Here is a 26023-nt window from a genome sequence, read left to right as displayed (position 1 = left end):
ATACACTGAATACTTACGGAGAAATTGCGCAGCTGGAGGTGTATACATGATTTCCAGTATATCGCACATCACAGCGGACAACATTGTTGGAGTAATCAGACTCTGGTACTATATAGCTTGGATTCACACTGACCTGTAAAACAAAACTGGGTTTTCATTCACATTCAATGCTGTAATTATCATCAATGTACTGTATAGACAAACATTCTCAAATTACCTTTAAAATATAGTTTCCGGGCTTCACATCTGTAATGTCAATCCATTGACAATCAATATCCGCATTGTAGGTGTCATAACAGCCAGGACTCAGTCCCTGAAAACAGCCAAGTTCTGAGATATAAACATTTTCTCACATTCGCACATACAGTATAATGATATGGTGTTAAAAAAAAGTAGAGAGCCCACATGGTATATAAATCACATCACTGATCATAAAATGTGCCCTTAATTAAACGGGATATAATCCTAAGAAATGCGTCGATCTGGTGCTGCCGCACTACATAAAGGGCCTGGCCGGATGTGGTTGGATTAGCTGTACATAGTTTCTGCTTACACGAGCCCCGCAGTGACCTCTGTAATGCTACATAAGGCATCATGCCTCCCAATTACATTATTGATCCGAAGTGTGTCCTAGGACTCTGCATCATCTCCACCATTGGTCAACTGAATGATCCATGCCGGCTGCCGCCGGAGCTACCAAAAGGCTAAGAAATCTCTGACTGCGATCATGGCCTTGTCCCGAACCCGGAATGCCAGTGGCTTGAGAAACTGAGGCTTCCGCTACCCCCTAGTGCAGGACAGGCCAACCTGCGGCTCTCCAGATGTTGTGAAACTACAAATCCCAGCATGCCTTGCCACAGTTTTAACACTCCCTTATAGCAAAACTGTGGCAAGGCATGATGGGATTTTTAGTTTGACAACATCTGGAGAGCCACAGGTTGGCCAGGCCTGCCCTAGTGGAATCAGACTGTCATTCACTGACAGTCTGAGGCTGTGTCCACGTCGCAGACCCATAATGCACATGTGCAGTTTGAGTCTGACAAGTGAGCAGTACCAAACATGGACTGTCATAAGGTCCCATGGATATTACCCGTGATCACTTTGCAGACATATCATAGCTACCTCCAGCTTTAAGTATTGGTTGCTTTGGGCAACTACTGCACTTATCTCTCCTGATGGTTTGATACTTCTACCCTTTGGTAAGAGGTCTAGTTCAGTCATTGACAGAGATTGGTTGCTACAGAGGTGGAAGTTGCTGTGTCTGCAGGTAGTCATGGGAGAGATACTATGCAGATGCCTGATTCAGCTCTCCACTCAGGTACATGCCTGGGTCTGATTATTCAGATATTGAGATGAGCACTTACTAACTGTGCATTCAGTAACACCACCAGTGTTTGTAGACACTCCAGCATCAATACTTGCACCTACCCTGCAGCCTCTGTTTAAGCAGCCTTTGCATCTTGCAATGCAGCTGCTGTCACTGGTATGCCTGTGACACTCCCTTTACACACCCATTGGATAGATACCCCCCCCCCCCCCCCCCCCCAGGCTTTTATCTGCCTTTCTGGTAATGTCATTACCAGACCCATCAGTATATGTGTACCGTCAGGGTAATGCAGGTGCCGGTGGAGTTTCTTGGAATTTTTCACGCATGCTCTGTAACAAATAATCGCATAACTACATGAACATCGGCAGTGCCTGCGGTTTGTGTGCGACTGGCCCAGTGTATGAATCTGTAGTGTAGTCAGTGTCACGTCCTTACCATCTATCTCCCTGTGGAGAGGAGTAGTAATCTATTTCATTACTGTCATTAGAGTAAATCATGTCTGTACAGCTTCTTGGTATAAGCTGATCAGCTAATACCATGTCTGTAAATGTAGGTACAGTATGATGAAGTATTGTACAATCCGGCAATGTATCAGAATATATATACATATATTTCACACTATATAAAGCGGCTAAGAATTTAATAGTTCCACCGGTACTCTTTACTTAGTTGGGCGCCCGTCGCGGGCATCGCGGGTACATTTATGTCTGGCCGCGACGCGACCGACGCGATGCCCGCGATTTCCCATTGAAACCCATGTTAAACATGGAAATCGTGTCGGTCGCGTCGCGGCCGGCCATAAATGTACCCGCGATGCCCGCGACGCGATGCTCCCGATTTGCCATAGGAATCAATGTTAAAAGGCCCGATGGACACGATTTTACTGTTAAATGCCTCAATGGACCCGATTTGGCCATAGGAATCAATGTTAAATGGGCCACAGAGCCCAAATAAGCACAATTAACCCTTAAATGTCCCCCCAAATTTTTAACGCCACCCCACGATCCACGCCAACCCGAAGCGTGGCGAGCGCAGCGAGCCCGCGAGGGGCGGCGGTACGCGTCCTCCGACCTTTTCATGCCCTACTATCCACTAGGGCGTGGAGTGAGAATAGAATAGTGTGGCGAGCCCGAAGCGTGGCGAGCGCAGCGAGCCCCGCGAGGGGACGCGGATACCTTCACAGGTAGACGCGTCCCCTCGCGGGCTTCACAGGTGTCCGTGGCGACGCGGACCCCTGTGAAGCCCGCGAGGGGACGCGTCTACCTGTGAAGGTATCCGCGTCCCCTCGCGGGGCTCGCTGCGCTCGCCACGCTTCGGGCTCGGTGGCTCGCTGCGCTCGCCACACTATTCTATTCTCACTCCACGCCCTAGTGGATAGTAGGGCATGAAAAGGTCGGAGGACGCGTACCGCCGCCCCTCGCGGGCTCGCTGCGCTCGCCACGCTTCGGGTTGGCGTGGATCGTGGGGTGGCGTTAAAAATTGGGGGGGACATTTAAGGGTTAATTGTGCCTATTTGGGCTCTGTGGCCCATTTAACATTGATTCCTATGGCCAAATCGGGTCCATTGAGGCATTTAACAGTAAAATCGCGGTCAATCAGCCTTTTTAACATTGTTCCCTATGGGAAAATCGCGGTCATCGCGGGCATCCCGATTTACCCGCGATGACCGCGATTTTTACCCCCGACGCCTGCGATTTCAATCGCTGGCGCCCATCTAGGTAAAGAGTACCGTTCCACCTTGACAAACCCATTCAGTCATTCTATCTACGCAGCAACCAGTATCTATATAAGCGATGCAGCTCCACAGACCGGCTGTTCTAAAGCATTTTAGGGAAACAAGGGGGATTTTAGGGAGACTTCCTGAAAGAAACTAGTCCTGCATTACATGGAATGAATATGTGAGGCATTGTCTGGCTTTGTTTATGTCTTGTGGCTGGCATAGCATGATCAGAGATCCCAGAGTACACTGCACTCCGTCTGTGTACAGTATGTACTCTGTTAAGGACTGGAAAAAAAATCCACCAAATTAACATGTCCTTAAGAGAATTTATAAGACTCTATACTTTGTTTAGGCAAATTCATTTTCTTTTATCTTTTATTTAGCTTTATCTGTATGATGGTTATCCACACAGAATGTGTTTGAAAATGGTTTGTACCTCTGTACATATTTTGATTGATGTGCATCTTGTAAGTGCTTTTCAGTTATCCTAAATCTAACGGCACCCATGTGAACATGTCTGGTAATTTGATATATACTGGGTGGTACTAGCGCTAAGCCCTCAATTGTCACTTCATAAGTGGAATATTTTTGGAACAGTCTGTTTTTGGAATCTGGCATCGGATTCTCGCGAGACGCCGAGTCTATAAAAGCTTGGTGTTGCGAGAATTCGGCGCCATTTCACAGTCACTCTTCCAGCTGCGCACAGCTCTGCTCGTGGTGGGTCTGGGCGGTGTGGCCGTGTTGAACTTGAACTTGTCATCAATCACTAACTTGTCATCAATAATTAGTGTGCAGAGGGGTGTTGTGCAGTGCAGAGTGCAGACAGAAGGGTGTTGTGCAGTGCAGACTGCAGAGGGGGCAACCTTTTGCCCTAAAAACAATATTGTGAGGTGTAAAGTGGTCAAAATTGCCTGGAAAGGGCTGGAAATTAATGTTATTGAGGTTAGTATTACTCTAGGGACAAAAAACCCCAGCAAAAATTACGTGATTTGGGCGTTTTTCACCATTTAAAAAAAAAATCCAAATCTTTTCACCGCCGCTCGACAAAACCAAATTCAGGCGATGAATATATCACTAATCATGTCTCATTACGAATAACTGTGTAAGAAGGGGAGGTGATGCTGGCCCAACTGAAAGTTAGCTAGCTTCTCACATTGCCGCGATCGCCGGAAGTGACTCAGCGCTGCTCCGGTATCTAACAGTCACAGCGTCCATCACCTGGACAACCAGGGGCAGCATCACCGGAATTGACGTGACACGGGGTCCGGGGGTACCCGTCCACCACGTTCGTCACCATGGTGATGCTAGATAATCAATCTTTGCGCAAAACAGCAGGGAATCCCAGACTAAACGCCAGAGCTCCATGCTGATCATGTCAAAGCGACCATCTAGGGGTTTCACAGTTCGTGGCAGCAGGTTCCCAGGGCCACTGGGTTCTCACCTCCACCACTGATCCACCTTAGTGGGAAGCATTAGAAGGAAGGTGGGCAAGAGCTAAAAACTGGATAAACAATTATTTATCCAGTCTTTAGCTCTTGCCCACCTTCCTTCTAATGCTTCCCACTAAGGTGCATCAGTGGTGGTGGTCAGACAGGGTAGGGTGAACTGCGGAGGTTCATGGAACTAAACCTTACCACTTATCACCTGTATAATAAAATACATTTTCTGCCCATAAATAAAATATCACTTGGAGGGGAGTGTGTGGTTTGTGCTTGCGGGTATGTATGTGAGAAGGTGATGTAACCAGAAACGCGATCACCCAAGCCTTGGGCCATGTGACCTCTCCCCAAACAATGCCTGGGAATGTGTACGATAATTGCCTGTAGAGTGTTCAGCCCTTACATAAGTGTGTGCAGTATGTCTGTAGAGTGTTCAGCCCTTACATAAGTGTGTGCAGTATGTATAGCAATATGAATGACAAAGGCATTACTAAATAATAGGAAATGATGAACCTTAGCAGCAGACTAAAAGCTAACATCCATGCTGTGCACGTTTCAGGGTAATGTAAGGCTGTAGTGCTTACCAGAATGTGGGCCATGCATACCTCCCTGCAGACGTGGTGGATGCTATTACAGAGAGGGATTTTGACAAATCTTGGCTTTGGGCTTGAATAGAACATGGCTTATGATCAAATAAAGTCTGAGGTTTCACCTCGCATAGGAAAATGTGCATATTACATGAGGCCAAGTAACGCTAACTTGCTATTAAACCTGTTATTCTGCTAGAACAGTCTATTCTTTTCTTTGGATAAAAACACTCTTTTAGAGATGATAATAAGGGGAGGATCGCCAAACTTTAAGCAGTGTGTTCCAGGGTCCCTTACCCTACATGTCACAAAGAATACTCTGACATCAGTCAGATAAGCGATGGTGGGAGCTCAGTATGTCTGCACCCCTAAATATGGACCCCTAAATATCAGACCCAAATGGTAAATGCACTGTACTATAGAGTATATCTGGCAATAGTTGCACATAGAAAAGGGGATATAGACATACAATTCTGACTTATGTTAACAAAGGACCCCAGTAACAACTATTGTTTCCTAACATCTACAGTATCCAAATCCAACTATTCTAATTCTCCTATTACATCTGATTTGTGAAGAATGTCACAGTATGAAGGTGGTGCCAACCTAGCAGGACAAGGCTGATACAAACATATATAAATTAAAAATAAAGCATTCCTTAAGTATATATTATAGCCCCATTGCTGTAGGCAATCTGATATACTTTAGGGACCACAGTGGAAAAACTATTACAAGATTGCACATCACCTTAATCTCAGCCTTAAGTGAAATCAATACAATTGATAAAGGAAAGGGACCCCTTATCTGTAACCGCATACACTTCTATCTGTAATAGCATATCCACATGCATGTTAGATAAGCATTACATGTAACGGCAAACAAAAATGATAACGCAGCAGGTGGTGGTCACAACTATGGGCTCAGAGGGCCGTCTTTTGCCCACTAAAGCTCCAGGTAATTAAAGGAGATGAAGTTAGCATCCAAGTGGGCGACAGTCAAAATACCGTAGCCAGAATCCAGTCTCATGGCCAGAAGACTGCACCCGGAATCGCTGGAGATGCCGATTTCCAACTGCCTTCATCCATGTCATAAGTATGTAGGGACGCCCCACCCCACTCTCCTGGTCACACCCTGCCCTAACATTGGTTCCAGTGTACTCAGTAAGAGACTCTGATCCTACTCTCCATAGACATGGGGTCGCTGAGTGCTACTATTACTAAATGTGGCTCACTTTGTTGTATTATGATCTCACTTTTTGTTTTTTGCCCATTCATAATCTGTATGAGCCTTTTTATATTTTATAACCTGTTTATTTGAATGCAATTCCCCCTGTATGATGCTATGGATACTGGGTGGCACCATATAAATAAAAGAAATGAATGGGTAGTATAATATCTATTATTGCTTAATAAAATAGTAATTTGCTCTGGCATCTGTGCATGAAATCATTCTACTGTACATCTCACCTGCGTATGTGAAGTGCATGCAAATCGTCTGTAGTATCCATAATCGCAGGAGGTATCTTCCAGGCAAAAGCTTGCTTTATGGCCTTCCGCTACTCTTCTATGTGAGCTTGCATCAAGTAAATCATAGTGACTGAACTCGTCCATGCTGTGGTAGTGCCTGTCAATGGAGAAAAAAGTCATATATTACTATTAACTAGACCAGGCTTAACATTTGCACCTATTTGTGGAGCCCTTTGATACCTGCAGGTATCACAGGCAGGCATATGGATGTGTGCATGGGTTCACCTACACACCCCTTAAAAGCCCAGCACTACTTCCCCATTGTTGCAATAATTCAGGGAAGAGACAGCCTCTCTTAGTATCCAAGATGGCTGAAGTGAAACTGCTGCATTTTTCTGCTTTCTTGTATTGAAAATTAGACCACGGCAGAGAGCACACAAAAGCAGTGATTACCACTCCAGGTTAGCCTGCAGTGTGTCTGGGGGGGGGGGGGGTAATTTGCTTTGAGCACATGACAAAATAAGAGCTCCTGTATACTCATCAAAAAAGAGATACATTTGCAGATACCCAGGGGGGTGAGGGTGCAGAGCAAAATAGTTGGAGGATCTCTGCAATATAGGATATGAAGATGTGGAGTATGTGGGGTCTGATTGACCTTGTAAGGAGTACATGAGAAACACCAGGGCCTGAGGAGCATATTATTTAGTTGTTGTCCCTCCCTCTTCTCAAAAGATGTCTATGCCACTAGGTAAGAGCATCTAAAAGAACAAGAGGTTTCATAACAACATTCCCACAGAGCTAGCAAATGCTAGTAACAATAGTAGTGTGCATTATAACAATATAATCAGTGGTTTCCCCACCTAATTACCACTAATGGTATGAGGCACAGCGCACAGGAAGAGACATAATAACAATAAGCATGTCCATGGGGTGTCCCCAGGTACCCACTGCTACACATTATTTATATCGCATTAATTGAGATCCCTGTCCCTCATACTGCCTGCCAGAGCCGGCCCTAGCCTAAATTATGCCCTAGGCAAGATTTTGACTGTTGCCCCCTAGCACCGCCACTAGTTCCGCCTCTGACCCTGCTCCCCTTTCCCAGCATCATCAACCCTCATCATTGCAGTCATCATTTTGGTGCTCCTACCCACAATATTTTAAATAGAAACAGTGCACCCATTCGGTGCGGAGCCCAAACAGGGGTGTGTTCTTGCTGGGAAGGGGCATGGCCACACAATAGTACCCCCAATTCAAATTATGCCACACAGTAGTGCAACTTTATTCACATTATATCATGCGATGGTGTCCCTTATTCACGTTACATCACACAGTAGTACCACTTTACCTTATGTACACTCCTCATATTATTCACATTGTACCCTTCGAAAAAAATCCTGAGAAAATATTGTATTTTAAGCACCTCCATGGCCACACTGAAACCCAGCACAAAGCAGTGTGTGCTGGATAGAGGAGAAGAGCTGCAGCTGCTGCTGTCACTTAAGGGGACTGGGCCCTTTCATCAGACTTTGGCCTGGGTAATTTGTACCCCCTACCCCATTCTCTAGGCACCCCTGATAATACCACACAGTAATGCCCCTTACACATGTCACACATTATTAATGCATTTATACATGACACACATAATGCCCCTTACACATATGCCGAACACTATTGCACAACCCACCCACCCGCAGACAGGACTCGCACAGCCGCTAACAGCCTCACTCACACACACAAAATAGGCATGCTGCATATCATTTTAATCAGCAGAAGCTGCTGATGCCCCTAGGCATTCCAAATGCCCTAGGCAATTGCCTAGTTGGCCTATGCCTAAGGCCGGCTCTGCTGCCTGCCACTATTTATAGAAATATGTGTATGCATGTGTGTGTATGTATGTTATGAATATTATGTTTAAAATAGTGTGACATCTATGGCCCTGCTAGGAGGGGGAATCAGAAGCGATATTGATTGCTTTTAATTAACTGATTCAAAATTGCAGGGGAGGAGAAGTGCCCACTTGGGTGCAGGAGTCCAGAGGCAGATGACTCCATTGCCTCCCAGTCCCAGAGTTACACCTCTGCTTGTTTCCCATGTATGCACAGTAAAAAATGTATCTCGAAATGGGGAGACAACTTATTGTTGAATCATGCATGCTGTACAGTAAATGGCCTTTACATCCAGATTTTAGATAAGCATAATTCCATTCAGCTAGTTCTCACCAATGATGCAAAACATTAAAATGCAATATACCTGTGTTGAAAGCTGTTTTGTTCACAAGACTCTGTATTATTGCTTAACCAAGGGATAAATAACCACATACTGTATGAGCATAAAACCAATTTTCATTGACCAGTCCAAATCTAGTTCTTATCTGTTGGCCCAAAGCAGTTCATCCCCTCTTCTAAGATTGGCCACCCAACTCATACATTCACTAAGATTGGTGCAATACATCACATGCTTTTTTGGATTTATGGTAAGTAACCGGTAGTCCGGTTCCTAAGTAAGCAGTTAGGATTATATCATTGAAGGTAAAATTTACTATAATGGCCAGCCAGAGTGAATTAATGATGTGAGTACTCCCTGGCAGTTGTTATGTTAAAGCTTAAAGGGGGTGGACTCCTGAAGCTGAAGTTTTTAGATTTAAGTATTAGTTTTAGTACTTTCCAGTTGGTACATATTGCTGCTGTATTATTTTCACCCTTTAAGTGGCAGTGCCCATACAGCAGCTGCTCTTCCAACTGATTATTGCCTGCGACTGTTTGTAATTTCCTCTTGTCACGTCTGATTCTACATGAGTAGGTCTAACGTGGTTATTATATTTAGGAGTTAAAAAAATTGCACAAAGTTTTTAACAGAGAGAATGACAGCATAGTCTATAAAAACGGTATTCCTCATTTATGGCATAAGATCCAGTATTTGGGCTTTTAGTAAAATGTTTAACATGTTAAGTAACTTAAATGCTCTGGCGGGTTTTTTAATAGTCAGGAAAAAAATACAGTTTTTATTTAATAATCGTTTTAACTGTGAATTACCCTTTTGATGGCCAAATAATTTCATATGAAAAAAGTTCTATGGAAAGAAAAGTGATACAAATTGTTATAGAACATACATCACAGATACAAGGGGTTGATGCTTTGGGAGTCCTATGTTTTTAGGTGTAGTGTACTGTATCTTGCAGTGTCCATGCCCAGTACTGTAGCCGTCTGTAGATGTGCCCATGCACATCATGTGATCCTGCCACTTACACCTGTCTGAGGACATTGTAAAGTCCTGTAGGACAATTACAGCACAGTTGTGTTCTGTCCGCTTGTGCTTCCCTGTCTATGAACACTCCACTGACACTGATTGGTGCTGTCTTTATCACATGTTTTGTAAGTGTGCTTATACACATATCTATTTTTTGCATAGACAGAACTTGTTTTTACTGTATTAGGACAGGATGTTTTTCAGGGATACTGGATATACTGGATAGACAAGTATTAGGTCGACATGACTGAAGGTCGACAGGGTCATTAGGTGGACATGGGGAAGGTTGATAGTTTTTTTTACGCCGACCTGTGCCAACAGGTGGTAGTTCATGTCCTACCACCCACTAGGGTGTGGTGGGAGAATAAAATAGCGGTGCACTTTTTTAGTGTCCATGTAGACACTGTTGACATTCGGGACAAAAAGAAAACGTGAAAATCCCCATGTCAACCTTTTGACTGTTGACCTACCCAATGTCGACCTAATGACCCTGTCGACCTAACCCCATGTCGACCTTCATGACCTTGATGCATGTCGACCTTGTGGTTTCAACCTAATGCATGTCAACCTAATGCTTGTCTGTCCAATGATCCTATTCCGTTTTTCAAGATGAATTAATGTCTAGTCATAATGTCTGTCCATCAGGCTGATGACTTTTCTAATCTCAGTCAGTGATTCAAGGAGTCTGAAATATCTGTTGAAATGTCTGTTATTTTAGACTCCTCCCATCACTCTGTGCCTCCACAATGCTGCCATGTATGTGCTGTCTGCTGACTACACATGTGATGTGATGTACCTAAGAAACTTGCTGGGGTCCTGTCATTATTTTTATTGTCTGATGGGGTCCCAGAGCAAAATAGTTTGAGGACCCCTGCTCTAGTAACAAATGTCTTTGCTGAACATAAATTTACAATATAGGCACAAGTGTGTCATGTCTGTGACATGCACCTGGTGTGAACCAGACAATAACTCCTGTTTCCATCTGGATATGCATCTTATGCTGTACTTATAGATGGAAAATGAACTGTTATATTTGTGTGCATGTTTTTCAGTCATAAATTACTCTGTTTTGCAGACAGCTCTGTTTTCTAAATTCTTTTAAAAATGTCAGTATAAAAAATTACAATGCACTACTATTAAGTGTTTTGCCATTACAAATCAATAGTCGTGCTGGAATATAATGAGTCAAAAACTAAAAGAATCTGGGGGAATGTGGAAAGCAAATGTGGCTGGTCGTACATTCAGTGGAAAAAGGTTTATTCCGCTGGAATTCCACATGTACATCATGAAATATTTGAACATAGCAAAGAAGTGATCTCAAAATGGGAAGAATGAATTGTGCAGCCACTAGATTTGTGCTCAGCTGAATAAAACCAGATGCTGGGAAGATCAGCATTTCCATCATTTCCTGCTCTAGAACTGTTATGATAGCAATATGAAACACAGCATTTCTTTAGGGTTGAGTGACAAAGCTTTGACAAACGCAAACCCTTAAGGCACGGTAATATTGGTTGGAAATTCTTCTCAAACAGCCATAAATTCCAAGCAAGTTGGGTATTGTTAAAAGAAGATTGATTTACTGAATGTGTATGCCTTTATGCTCTATTGTCAGCTCATGCGGATTCATGCTGCTGTTCTCTGGTATATCAGAAATACTAGATATAAAATATTACCTAAGCCAAATTATAATGCATACATATGTATGTGGGCAGTACGGATGGTGTAATGGTTAGCATTACTGCCTCGCAGCACTGAGGTCATGGGTTCTATTCCCACCATGTGGAGAGTTTGTATAGTCTACCCGTGCTTATGTGGGTTTCTTTTGGGTACTCCAATTTCCTTCCACATTTCAAAAATATACTGGTAGGCTAATTGGTTCTCAACAAAATTAACCCTAGAATGTCTGTGTGTGCATGTGGTAGGGCATATAGATTGTAAGCTCCACTGGGGCAGGGACTGATGTGAATGTTCAAATATACTCTGTAAAGTGCTGCGGAATATGTGTGCGCTATATAAATAACTGATGATGATGATAATAATATAAGGAGTCTACGGTCTTGCCATATTTTTTATACACTGTCACTTAGTTTACTGCTTTAATTAACATTAAAGTAGTACCAATGTATACTGTAGATGTACTGTTTTGTGTGTTCTATACAACAACGTTTACTTTATATGTTGTTTTATCCTTCTGACGAACTTCTATGTTTATCAGCCATTGTCCTGCTATGACACAAAAGCGCTCTGTGGATTCAGCTGTAAGTCAAAGAGGGTAACATGCATATCTATCTATCTATCTATCTATCTATCTATCTATATATATATATATATATATATATATATATATATATTATGGACAGGTAATCCTATAAGAAAAATATCTGTGGTGTGGCCATAAAAATAAACTTTCCTCATCTCTCATTGTATATTGCTGGAGATTGAATCTGATTTTGGGGCAATTTACCATAGCAAATGCATCAGGAGACTCATAAGAGACCATCCCCATGATGACTTCTTCCAGGGTGTGCACCCAGTTGCAACTTCACTTGTCAGTCATCAATCTGAACAGGGCTCTTCAAGAGGCAATGGGGCTCTAAGCCCTGGAGGGGCACCTGCATGTTCAGCAGCACCTGTGTCGTTCACAGCGGGATCTAAGTGTGACTGCTGTTCTTCCAAAGGAGCTCTGCAGCACACCCATTGCCACTGCATAATCATCTTTGTCCCAGGAGCCCTGCAAACACTTACCCGTGTACACTCACCGAAAGTGTTCGCACAGGGGGGCTGCCCATGCAAAAATACGCACATGCGCAGACCCCCTACCATCGGAATGGGGCTGAATTCGTCCCCTTCTGATCGTGCCTGAATTAGGCAGATTTTCATTACCTAGGAACATCCCACCTGTCCGAAAATAGTAAGGTCTCAGTGTTCTAATCCATATAACCAATTCATGTTGTTATACTGGTCCTCATCTTCATCATTGTATGTCCACTCATGCCTAGAGAAAATCTACCAGTAACTAGAACCTTGTAGTTATATCCTTGTTATGTCTGCAGTGTAAATGTGCAGACATACTTTAGGGACCAGAGAAGCTCCCGGTTACTGTTACTGGCACAAGCAGGCCTCAACATCTCCAGAATGTTGCGTAAAGAAAAACAGTGGCCAATGTGATGTCCTAAAAATATTTTGTTAAAAAGAGAACTTACTGATGGCAGCTATGCCATTCCCAGGAATAGCGGGGTCTGCTTGGCATGAAGTCAGCCGTGCCCTGGTTCTTCACTCTCTGGGGAAAGCGGAGAAGCACCCTCTGGTCATAGTCTCTGACATCTGAGCGGTAGGCCGAGCTGCAAACACAAAAAGTACAGCGTAAATGAACTAAACACGTGTCCATAAACATTAAAGGAGATATGCAATAATAAAGTGTAAGACCTATGCTCTGCAAAACAGCACAAGGTTATGTCAATGAGAAATGTGGCTGAAACACTTTAGACGTCTCATTTTTTAACATGCTTCAATATGAATCATATAATCACCTTGGAAAGAAAACGGTAACCAATAAGATAAAATATTAGATGACTAATAAAACGTTAGATGACTAATACAGTATGTGTCTAGTCTGACTAATACAGTTTGCAATAGGTCCTTAATATTCCATAAAAATCAGGAAATCCACAAATGTCCTGCCAGAAGACAATGCATGATTGTAAATGATGTCATATTGCACAGAGCCTAAAGCTATTAATCACAATTTCTTGCCAGTGTATTTGCAGTGGATTAGGATGATCGAATATATAGTATGATAGATATATAATGAAATTTACTAAAGTAATCTTTTATTTTCACTAATTTTATATATATTACCAGAATATATTTGGAAGTTGTGTCTTTTTTTTTTTTTAAGGACTTTCGTTCAATATACTGTGATCATTGTAGTTGAAAAGTTTCCACTTTAAAGGTTCCAATCATGTTCTTTTGACCCCAAGGATGGGGGAGGAGGCAAACACAAAGTTGTATTATGAGAGCAGGTCTTACAGTCTGAGGGGAGATAGCACACTGTCATGTGCAGCCTTCACTCCTTGTTGCCTAGGTACTAACCTCGGTCACACACAGATTATTAATGGGATTTCCAGGTCATGTACTACAGTACATTCTCAGTTGAAATAAATGGGCCATTACATCTTGTGGGTGGTGAAACCAGGTGCAAAAATGTAATTGTAAACTTGGGTTGGGGTAAAGAAGGGGGTCCTTCACCCCAAACCAAGTTCACAATATGCAACACAGGGAGACAGGGGGAGACCAACTGTGATACGGAAAACAGGGGGTTACAGGAAGAGGGTGATAGGTGCAGCAGTGGTCCCCTCAGTCTTCAGGGGACCTGCTGCAGCAATGGTAGTTCCGCCTTTGGGCCATTAAAATAAATTAGAGAAGTTCTGTGAATGCATAGACATCTTTGACCCTCCCCTGTGCTCATCTACAGTAAATAAATATCTTGCCGATTGCCGATTTACACCTAATGTATGCATCCAGTGGCTCTTCGAGTATTGTGACTCCGCATGACCCAAGGTTGCCAATAGATACAACTGACAATGTCACACAGTGTTTGCACAATGCACATGACACTACTGCTGCCCACATAGATCTGCCTATTACCATCTAGTTCACCTTTACACAACCTATGGTCTCTATTGCACTATAGATCTAGATATCTAGATAGTTCACCTAAGGTCCCTGGCTCCTGTACAACACTGCCATAAGAATCAACTAGAAACAGAACCATATGGGCCTTATTCAGATCTGATCGCGCATCTGCAAATTTGTAAATGACTGCAAATGGTCAGCTGCAACCTAGACAGAACGAAAACCCAGCCTGGCCAAATCTGCAATAGAATTGCACAGATTTTGCAATCCGCTATCCTGTCGCACATCCATACGCAATTCACTCACCGTTGAATGATTTGTCTATGACAAAAACAGGATAATCAAAGGGCGGCGCTGACGTCACACACCTTCCTTGAAAACACCTGGGTATGCCAGCATGTTTTCCCAGAAAACACCCTAAATGGCAGCTTTGAGATATTTTTGCTGCTATTTTGGCTGGCGCATGCCTGCTACAATTCACGCCCATGTGCAATCATTATTATAGGTTTGTGAATATGCACAATAGACATCAACTCTGAATTGGGCCCCATTTGAATATCCCTCCCATTCCATTCCTAAGTTGGTAATTGGTCTTGTGTGGACCTAATTCCCCACACAACTTTGTTAAAACCTTAATATACAACTACCAAGTTCTTAGTGAATACAATTGAACCATAATCTAGAAATGAGTAAGTTGTGATAAATTGCCAGGTTTCACAGTTAATAAATCAGCCTTAGACAAGCTGTCATGTCCCACGAAGTATGTGTCTTTATATGCTGTTCAGTTACTGTCATGTTATTATTGCAAAGCTTTGCATCTTGTGAAAATTGTCCTTCCTTGTTCCTGTAGGGCTCTGATGTCATTAGCCCTGCCTTCTTCCCATCTCTATCTCATTGTATGTCTGCCATCTTAACCTTCAGTTGATTCCTGTTGAGCTCTGGCAAATTATTATCTTTTCACCTACTGTTTTTGTGCATTATTACAAGAATATCAGCTTGAAATAAACCCTCATCTGGATTCTTCACACATGCCTCTTCAGTTGAGTTGACACTGTCTGACAAAGTCTCCTGGTGTGAGTACTGGTTCACTATAGACATACACAGATGAACTGTCTTAAAGGCCTTACATTTACAGCCTGGTTATTGAGTCAGAATAGTGAAAAGATAATAATTCAACAAACCATGTCCAAGGTCAGTACAATGCACACACCACAGTGCACCAAGGTCCAATGCCTCAAGAAGCTCCATATACAAATGTATGGTCGCAAACCAATATGCCAGTAAGTCACCAGATCCCTGGTAACCACACAGTTTCATATGCAGCGAGACCTATGGACTTTCAACCAGCTCCTAGGCTAAATGCCTATGCACCACCATATCTCCCTATGTCTCTTACCCAGAACACTACAAACAATATGAACAACCTTACTCAGCAGCCAGCATTATCTTGCCCAAAGTCAGAGAAAACAGACATGTCAGACTTCGCAAGATACATGGTTCGCCGTGAACTTATTAAGACTGGCCTCACTAAGTTTGATGATCAGCCTGAGAACTACAGAGGTTGGAAATGTGCCTTCAGGACCGCAATTAGTGACCTTGGCATTACTGCTGCTGAAGAACTAGATCTGCTGGTTACATGGCTTGGCCCACAGTCCACAGAACGTGTCAAGCGACTCAGATCTGTCCACATCGCTAATCCTGCGGCAGGCCTCATTGCTGCCTGGGAAAGGCTAGAAAGGAGCTTTGGAAGTCCTGAAGCCATAGAGAATGCTTTGTTCAAACGGCTGCAGAATTTCCCAAAAATATCCGGCAAGGACAATGAGAAATTTCAAGAGCTCAGTGACCTACTCTTTGAACTCCTGCTGGCCAAGGCTGATACTCACTTACCCGGCCTCAGTTACTTGGACACAGCTCATGGGGTAAACCCAATAGTTTCCAAGCTGCCGTACGGAATTCAAGAAAGGTGGACTACACTTGGGTCAAGATACAAAAGGGAAAATCAAGTCTCCTTTCCCCCATTTTCCTACTTCTGTGAGTTTGTCAAGAACATTGCAGAATCCAAGAATGACCCAAGCTTCTTCTATAGTGAGCCAAATCATCCTGGTTCGCTTTCCCCTAAGTATGATAGCCCACGTTCTAACTACAAGAACCATAGGGCGTCAGTGTCAGTGAATAAGACAGAAATCCTTTCCACACCAACATCAGCTCCTGACCAGAGCAACCAAGGTGAGGTGATCGAAAACCCTAATCGTCTGTGTCCCATACATAAGAAGCCACACCCCCTCAAGAAATGCATTGGCTTCAGAAAGAAACCACTCCAGGAACGCCTGGAACTTCTAAAGAAGTTTGGGGTATGTTACAGATGTTGTGCTTCCACTGAACATTTTGCTAAGGACTGTAAAACTGCTATTAAATGCACAGAATGTGACTGTGAGGACCACGTGCAGGCACTTCACCCATCTCAACTGAATCCTACACCACCCGCACATCTCCCTCCTATGCCAAGGCATGGCGGGGAGATTACAGATCAAACGGCAGGTCCCGCTACTATATCTTCTTCATGCACTAAAGTTTGTGGGGAAGGTCTTTGTGACAAATCTTGTGCAAAGATATGTCTAGTCAATGTATACCCCAAGGGACAGCCAGAGAAGACTCTAAAGGTTTACACCATCTTGGATGACCAGAGCAATCAGTCACTCGCAAGTCCAGAACTCTTTGATCTGTTAAAATTAGAAGGAGATATTTATCCTTACACTTTGGGTACCTGTAGTGGAATTACGGAGGAATCTGGAAGAAGAGCCAGTGGACTGGTTGTAGCATCTCTCAAAGACAATCTTGAGATACCCTTACCCACACTTGTCGAGTGTAACCAGATACCATCCAACAGAGAAGAGATTCCCACACCAGAGGTCGCTCTTCATCACATTCACCTAAGGTCTATATCCAATGAAATACCAAACCTCGACGAGAATGCAAAGATCTTACTTCTACTCGGTAGAGACATTCTCCAAGTACATAAGGTGCGTCAACATATAAATGGACCAAATAATGCTCCGTTTGCCCAACGCCTTGATCTAGGTTGGGTTATCATAGGCAATGTCTGTATGGACAAAATGAAGCCGCCTACTAAGATTTCCTCATTTAAGACAAACCTCTTGCCAAATGGTCGCAGCACTCACTTTCAGCCATGCCCACATCATTACTGGGCGAAAGAGAAGCTGGATAGCAGTAAATTACAGCATGATCATCACAATAATACGAACATAGTCCTGTCTCGGGATGACAGTCTTGGACTTACAGTTTTCAATTCAACAAGTGAGGATAACAAGTTAGCATATGCAAGAGAAGACAAAGAATTTCTCAAGATAATGGTCAAAGATTTCACTCAAGATGATTCCAACAGCTGGGTAACACCTTTACCTTTCCGCCTGCCAAGAGTGAAACTACCAAACAATCTACAACAAACAGTTGCAGACCCTGAACATGCAGAGGAGTTTCTCATTCAGTGTGTACAACAAGAAGTATACTGTCAAGAAATTGATAAGATCACAAAGGGAGCCACTCTATCCGAGAACAGTGCACTCTTTGAACTGAACCCAGGAATGGATTGTCACAAATTGCTAAGAGTGGATGGTCGTATAGCAAAATCCAATAAGACTGGAGCTGCTTTAATTCCTTCTGAAATCTTAGACCACAATGACATCTACAGGCGCCAGTGGAAACAGGTTCAACACCTGTCCAATGTGTTTTGGTATCCCTGGAAGACAGAGTATCTACACATGCTTCAAAGTCGTCATAAATGGCAGATGTCAAAACCCAACCTCCAGATCGGTGACCTCGTTCTCTTAAAGGACAAAGAGGCCCATCGCAATGACTGGCCAATGGGACTTATCACCAAGGTTATCCCAAGCGACAATGGAAAGACTCGTAAAGCTGAAGTCAAAGTGACCAAAGGAGGTTCTGTCCGAGTTTTCTTCCGTCCAATTAGTGAATTAGTGCTTCTCCTCCCAAAGGAAGATGTCACATAAAGACGAACTTGGCTACTAGATTCAGCTAATCATAGGAAGAAATTTACTACAAACTTCCAGCTATCATACCATCGACACCTAATTATTTGGATTACAGTGTGGGTTGGTGGAAGTGTTTGCAAGTTGCGACTTCCCCAATCCGAAGATGGGTTTGACACTTGGGACTTCAGTCACAAGATTTAGACTAAATGTTTTCTTATAATTATCTGTTATTGTTGCAGGTTCTCTTTGTTTACAGGTCTCAAGATCAATTCTGCACTTCACCAAATGACTTTATTATGTTTGAATTATCGTGAAATCTAAAGATTTCAGACGGGGAGTGTCATGTCCCACGAAGTATGTGTCTTTATATGCTGTTCAGTTACTGTCATGTTATTATTGCAAAGCTTTGCATCTTGTGAAAATTGTCCTTCCTTGTTCCTGTAGGGCTCTGATGTCATTAGCCCTGCCTTCTTCCCATCTCTATCTCATTGTATGTCTGCCATCTTAACCTTCAGTTGATTCCTGTTGAGCTCTGGCAAATTATTATCTTTTCACCTACTGTTTTTGTGCATTATTACAAGAATATCAGCTTGAAATAAACCCTCATCTGGATTCTTCACACATGCCTCTTCAGTTGAGTTGACACTGTCTGACAAAGTCTCCTGGTGTGAGTACTGGTTCACTATAGACATACACAGATGAACTGTCTTAAAGGCCTTACATTTACAGCCTGGTTATTGAGTCAGAATACAAGCTATGTGCCAGGGGTTGGCAGGGCATGTTGCTTAAGTTCCACACCAATTCTAGAGCCAATGGTTGCATATCATTTGAAAATAAATACATCATTAGACTCTTGGGGGGAAATTTACTAAGAAAAATTTGTGGAAAAAAAAAATGTATTTTCATACGAAAATACGATTTTTTTTGGTGTATACGTATTTTTGGCATTTACTATGCCAAAAATAAGAATTTTCATATTCGTATTGATAGGACATTCGTATTTGTATTTACAAATACGAATGATTACACCATCGATACAATATGACAGAAATCACCATTCAAAAGAATGGTGGTTCCTGATTTACTAAGCGGCCATATTGAAAATACGGGCGCTAATTAGCATAAAACGCCTGCTAATGGCTTCAGTGTGTAAAAAATAGCAAAAATTAAAAAAAAACGGCGTGCAAGTAAATGCCAAAGCATTCATCCCTACTGACCAGTCAGCCTGGCCAGAGGCCCTGGGGGAGTGGGGACCAGGCTGAAGCCTGGTGCTGTCCCCGGTGACCCTGGAGTGGTGACCACTGGGCTGATTCAGTGTAAAAAATAGAATAAACTATTGTTTAACTGTGGAACTATGAGTCGCAGCAAGCCTCCCCCACAAGCTGGGACTTGGAGAACCACAAGTCCCAGCATGTGGGGCATTAAAGGGCCCACTGGCACTTGTAGTTCCACAGTATGAAAAATAGTCAAATAAACACACTGACACACAAGAAAAATAAAAGCTTTATTACATCCAAAGCCCACACATACTGATACTTACCTATCTTGATCCCGTCGGTAGGTCCCTGGGTCCGGGGTCTGGTGCTCCTGGGTCCGGGGCTTCAGGGCTGTAGAGTCCGGGGCCTGGGTCCGGGGCTGGTACGGGGTCCGAAGCTCCAGGGCTGAAGAGTCCGGGGTCCTGGATCCGAAGAAATCCAGAGGGGTACCTGTGGAAGGAAATCCAACTCACAAAGCTCCTCCGGCGAAGATCTGTCCTCTTCGTTCTGCAATAGTCCAGGGGGACTAAGGGTGAGAAAGTCGGCGCCAATAGAATCATTCGGGGGAGAAGCACGGAAGATGAAACATCTCTGCGTCTCTCCTCAGTCCATCTTGGGTACCGGCCGGAATAGCCAGCGTTTCTTATTTTCTGAAGACCTGGACTACTTTGGAACGAAGAGGACAGATCTTCGCAGGAGGAGCTTGGTGAGTTGGATTTCCTTCCACGGGTACCCCTCTGGATTTCTTCGGATCCAGGACCCTGAACTCTTCAGCCCTGGAGCCCCAGACTAGCCCTGGACCCAGGACCAAGGCCCCAGACTCTTCAGCCCTGTAGCCCCGGACCCAAGCAGGAACCACAGGAGTCTGTCTTATTTACCCCAAATGCCATCATTATGTCCATCACCTGGAAGTGATTCACTGAATGGTCACCAGGTTCATCCTGCTGGCGTTTTAAGGTGCTCAACTTTTTAGTTTAATCACATTGTGTCTAGATTTAATTGCACTGTGTTTAGTATGTACAAGCAGTTATTTTTGTACTACATCACATTGTGTCTAGTTCATATTGCACCCTGTGAAGGGAATCGCATGTGATATGTACTTTACGTATTGATATAATATATTGTAGTCTAGTCCATATCTTATCTACTATGGTCCAAATAGCACAGTGTATAAAGTTCAAATTGCATATCACTGAAGTTCAAATCGCATAGCACACATTGTATAGCTCAAATCGCACCTGGCGTACATCTCACCATGGGCAGGATGTACCAACCAGTGGTGCTACATCACACCACCCATCACGCCAGTGATCATCGCATATGTACTAAAATATGCGATGAGCAATACAAAGGGCAGTTCTCCCAATAAGAGCTGACCTTTGTGATTCCCTCTGCTGCCTCTAATTCCTCATTTTTAACGAGGAAGTCCAACTGCGCTTGCACAGAGAAGCCGGCAACTGCGGGGCATTCTGGGAGGGATCCCTGTCGGTTGGCGTAATCCCGCAATGAAGCCCTGCTGGAAGGCTTTAGTGAATTTGAAAATACAAAAAAAACCCGGAAAACAGTTTTTTACCACATTTTTTGCCGTCCAGTGTGAGGACAGTGGCACCATTAGGCTGTTGACTAGTTATTAGAAAGCTAGGTCATTATTCTGCGGATTTTTAATTGTCAGTTGCTCTGATTAGGGAAACTGAGTGCAGGAGTGTTTTTCATTGGTTTCCTTCAGTTTCAGGGTCACTGTCATTGATAGAAGAAGTGTCTGTGACTATTCCTGCTCTCAGAGAAGCCTGTTTGCTCTATTGTGCTTTGGCCACATCTTAGCTTTGGGTAGTTTTGCTTGCTTGCCTGACCTTTTAACTGTGACTACACTTTAATCTTATCCATTATATGTTTGCTGCTATTTTAAAACTAATTAATCACCTTATTATGTCTGGTGTTGATTCCCAGGGGGATATCTTGAGATATGCATAATGGGCCTGATTCAGACATGGCCGATAATGCAACCACTTATTTGCAAATTTGTATTCCTATGCAAATATCCCAGCAACAGGGTTTTGTATGGAGAAGCCCCCTGGTGGCATCTTTCATTTACCTTCCGCTTAAACCATAAATGCAGCTATCAGAAGTACAGTACACTGGTCAAACATCAACCGTCTGAGCAACTTAGGGTCATGCAGAATGTACTGTGGAATCAAGATGCTTCCAATATGTAATTGCATTCACACCCCTGAAGCGTTCCCAACATGCCTTTGTGTCACCCAACATGTGTTTGTGTCACCACTTCTCCTGTTATCTCCCACAAACACTTTGCATATAAATCCTCACCATGACCGCCACAGCACACACGCACAGTGCAACTTAAACCAAGCACAATTGCAACAGATGACTATACTGCGTATAAAATTTACAATTCTTCCATTTCAGAATTATGGTATGTAAACACCTAGCGATACCTGCTGCTGCCAATTTCGGAGTCTGTGTCAAATACACTAGTTTGACATTGACCCCAGCACCCAGTTTGGGAACCCATCTTGAATATGGAAAACGCAACTACTGGTGAAGCTATTGGTCCTGGTTAGGAAAGTATGTGATAATATTCTCCGTGGTGGTGATATTGAAGGCGGCTTTAACAGAACAAACATCAAACCAGGAGTTGGTAACAGGCGCAGCAAAAAAGCAAATTCTAGAAGTGATGGAAGACATTTGGTACATTACTTAAAAATATATAGCGTAAAGGCGTATTTAGACATCGATATATAAAGCAAAATTAACTTTTTTAATATTCCAATAAAACTCATTCAATTTGTTTGTAAACAGGGAATATTAAAAAAAAAAAAAGATTCATGTCAGAAATACATTTATCTAGATAACATGTATTGATAAATGAACATTTAAAAAAACTTTAAATATAACAGAATAAGCATAAATATGTGCATTACATTTATTTAAATGATTCCACTGATATGTTTACAGCTAATTCATTGTATTCATTAATATTTTATCCATAAGAAGAACAATTTTGAGGAAAAGGAGGTCAGGGAGAACTGGCTATATTATCAGGGCCGGTGCAAGGCACCAGAGCGCCCCAGGCGAGTCGGGGTGGGGGCGTCCCAGTGCCATGGTGTTTGTGTGTGTGTGGGGGGGGGGTACCTGTTGCGCCTTCTGGGGAGGAAGGGGTGTCTATTCCGGGATCTGACAGGAGCCTGCGCGGGTACCTGTCCTGCGACGCTTTGTGTATAATTCTGGCGGCGGCGGGGGTCCCTGCAGTGAATAATAACTAGCTCTATCCGGCGGTCGGGCGGGAAGCGCATCTGTTTTGAAAACACTGGCCGCACGCTGATTGGCTGAATCAGCGTGCGGACAGTGTTTTCAAAATAGAAGCGCTTCCCGCGCCGCCGCATAGTGCTAGTTATTTATTATTCACTGCAGGGACCCCCGCCGCCGCCAGGTTTATACACAAAGCGTCGCAGGACAGGTACCCGCGCAGGCTCCTGTCAGATCCCGGAATAGACACCCCTTCCTCCCCAGACGGCACAACAGGTACCCCGTGGCATGGGGGGGCGAAATGCTGCCCTCCAGTGGCCGGCGCCCTAGGCAAATGCCTAGACTTGCCTAGTGGTGGCGCCGGCCCTGTATATTATAGTTACAAAGCTATTTTCTACTGGATTATGTTTACATACTTTATACAGCATTTGTAGTGTCTTTTAGTACAGTGAGCACATGCACATGTACATGGAACCAGCTCAGCATCTTCTTTTATGGTTGAACTAAATAACTATCTGACAATTGGCATCAGTCAGCACCTCTCTGCACTATTCTCGCTCTACAGCACATACTTACTCATACATTTACTACTTGTCACTATATACTTTAAAAAGTGTAACGGAAATATTATTGCATAGGTTTTCTACATCCATTGGCGCTGGATCTCTCTTAGCCTATGTAGCCTTCCTGCTAACCAAAACGCCCTAAACCAGGTTTTCCCAACCACGGTCCTCAAGGCACACCAACAGTGCAGGTTTTAGGGATTTCCAGGCTTCAGCACAGATGGTTTAATCAGAATCCCTCATATATTAAGTAAGTCATCTGTGCTCAAGCCTGGATATCTACAAAACCGACGCTGTTGGTGTGCCTTGAGGACCGTGGTTGGGAATGCCTGCCCTAAACTGTTTGTACAACATACTTAATATATATACAGCCTCCTCCATGAAAATGATGAGTACTCTACGGGCAGAACATGACAATTTAAATATGTGGTAAAACCTCTGAAACATAAATATCTCTTTGCTTACAGTATCTCAAAATATCTCCATCGACCTCTGCCCTTTTGGTTATTTCTGTTTCTTAATGGGAGAAAGGGCCTGTCATGTGTCACGGCTGCACATCGGTAGGAGCAAAGTACAAAGAAGGGAACCCAGGCTCTCTTCACTTGCCAAGATTTGGGCATGGTGGCTTGCTTCCCTTGCCACCTGGATACTAAAGGTAACAGTTGGTGGAATGGATAGTGTCACTTCCCTTGGTTGTGAAAGGTCTTTTAGCCCACTAGGATTTAGCAACTACCCTGCCCTTTTTTAAGACTGCACCCTCTCCATGAAATGCCCTCCAATGAACAATAAGACTTTCCTCTAGTGTCCTTTATCAGAACAAATTGTAAAGCAGACTAATCAAATCCTCCAGTGTCTAGGCAGCCCAACAAATATGTAGGCCTACACCAAACATCAGAGAACTCACTGACTCTGTATTGAACGTCACATTACATAGAATTGCAGTAAAGGGTGGGCTGGTTTATCAGTTGCTCTACATTCTTGCTAGAGGAAATGTTGCCAAAAGAAATATGGTTATGTAATTATTTTTCAGACATACTGGAGTCGAGTGAGTTAGAATCCAAATAGTGCCACAGCTCACCTCTACTGCTATGTGACTGCGTAGTGCATACGCGTGTGATCCTCCCAGACATGAACCCTGTGATGTCACATCATATGGAGGGAAATGCACTTATAGTAAAATACACATTATACTGTAAATAAACATTGTTCACATTCATGAGCTTAAGAATGAAAGCAGACAGTCTGTTCTAAGCTCCAGCTGAGCCAGGACTACAGGGAATAGTGATGATGAAATAGTACTTGGAGGGCTTCCGACACATTCTTCCGCAGAGCCCGATCCTGCAGTACTTCACATCATGGCTAGTCGCTGTTTATTTTATCGCATTTCATACTCATTTGTAGACGTTTTCCAGCAATGTGGTATTTTCCCCCATAGCATGTCTAGCCTTCTCCAGGAATTACAATGACATATTTCTTCTATACAATTACATGTAGCCTGCTGGCTAGGTCTGATATGCATGGTTAAGGTATAAAATAGCTTTGTAACTACTGGAGCCAGTTCTCCCTGATCCCCTTTTCCTTAAAATTGTTCTTCTTGTGGATAAACCCATTAATTAATTAAATGAATTGGCTGTAAACATATCCGTGGCACCGTTTCAATAAGTGCAATGCACAAAGCTTATCCTGTTATATTTAATGTTTGTTTCATTTTTTATGTATCCATTCATGTTATCTAGACACACTTGGAAATGTTGGATTTGCTAAAAAGTTAAATATTTTAAAATATTCCCTGTCTACAAACAATCTGAATACATTTTATTGGCCTAATTAAAAAAGTTCATTTTAAAGTTATGATATTGATGTCCTAATACACCTTTACACTATATATTTGTAAGTAATGTACCATACTCTATGTCTTCCAGCACTTTTCAAATGTGCAGTCTATGCCAAACAATTTGATGCAACAAACATTATGAATGACATAAATAATATACACAATAAGATTGTGTCGGAACTATTCATATTTTATAGTAATAATTCCATTAAATACAATTTGAAACATAGGTCCATTTTCAAATAAAATCTGTCAAAAAGCTAATATTTGACCAATCAATGTACTGGATCTAGTTAGCCTGGTTACTTAGAACATGCTTTGCTTACTCAACTATCCATTTCTCAAAAAGGAAATACAATATTAAAATGATGAGGAGTGGTCTAGTCCAAAGGCTACAGTACATTGCCCAGAATTACTCTAAACCAAAGAAGAACCCAGTGATCCTTTACCGAGGGTACCCCGATCAACAGGTTGTGCATAAGTATGCTGTGTTGGGGTTGGCAGAAGTTGAACCACACATCCACTTTGTATTTAGGAAGTGTCTCAGAGGCCACCGTGGTTGTTTCTCATGCTATTAAATGTATGTTTTTGTGTTTGAAAAGGGTATATAGATGTACAGTACGTTCCATCATATCACAAACATTGTATTCAGGAAGTGGCCCAACGGCCATGT

At 43.0% G+C, this 26023-nt stretch overlaps 1 protein-coding gene across 3 annotated transcripts in view; it reads right to left on the bottom strand.

The window, feature by feature from the left end:
* The window catches only part of LOX (lysyl oxidase), a 55354-nt gene that overhangs the window by 10403 nt on the left and 18928 nt on the right, over positions 1-26023 (bottom strand). For 2 of the 3 annotated variants that reach the window (XM_083151593.1, XM_083151594.1), the window contains exons 3-6: positions 12992-13129; positions 6540-6696; positions 218-313; positions 14-133 (exon numbers count right to left, since the gene is read on the bottom strand). In XM_083151593.1, the coding sequence (XP_083007719.1) occupies positions 14-133; positions 218-313; positions 6540-6696; positions 12992-13129 (511 nt within the window). Of the gene's footprint in view, positions 1-13; positions 134-217; positions 314-6539; positions 6697-12991; positions 13130-26023 lie in introns of those variants that run through there. The other variant, XM_083151592.1, reaches the window with a different exon arrangement.

The sequence above is a fragment of the Crinia signifera genome, chromosome 1, assembly GCF_055691185.1.
Source record: "Crinia signifera chromosome 1, ASM5569118v1, whole genome shotgun sequence".
NCBI classification, from domain to species: Eukaryota; Metazoa; Chordata; class Amphibia; order Anura; family Myobatrachidae; genus Crinia; species Crinia signifera.
The sequence above is the reverse complement of the archived record's forward strand: the minus strand, read 5'-3'. Positions and strand labels throughout refer to the sequence as shown.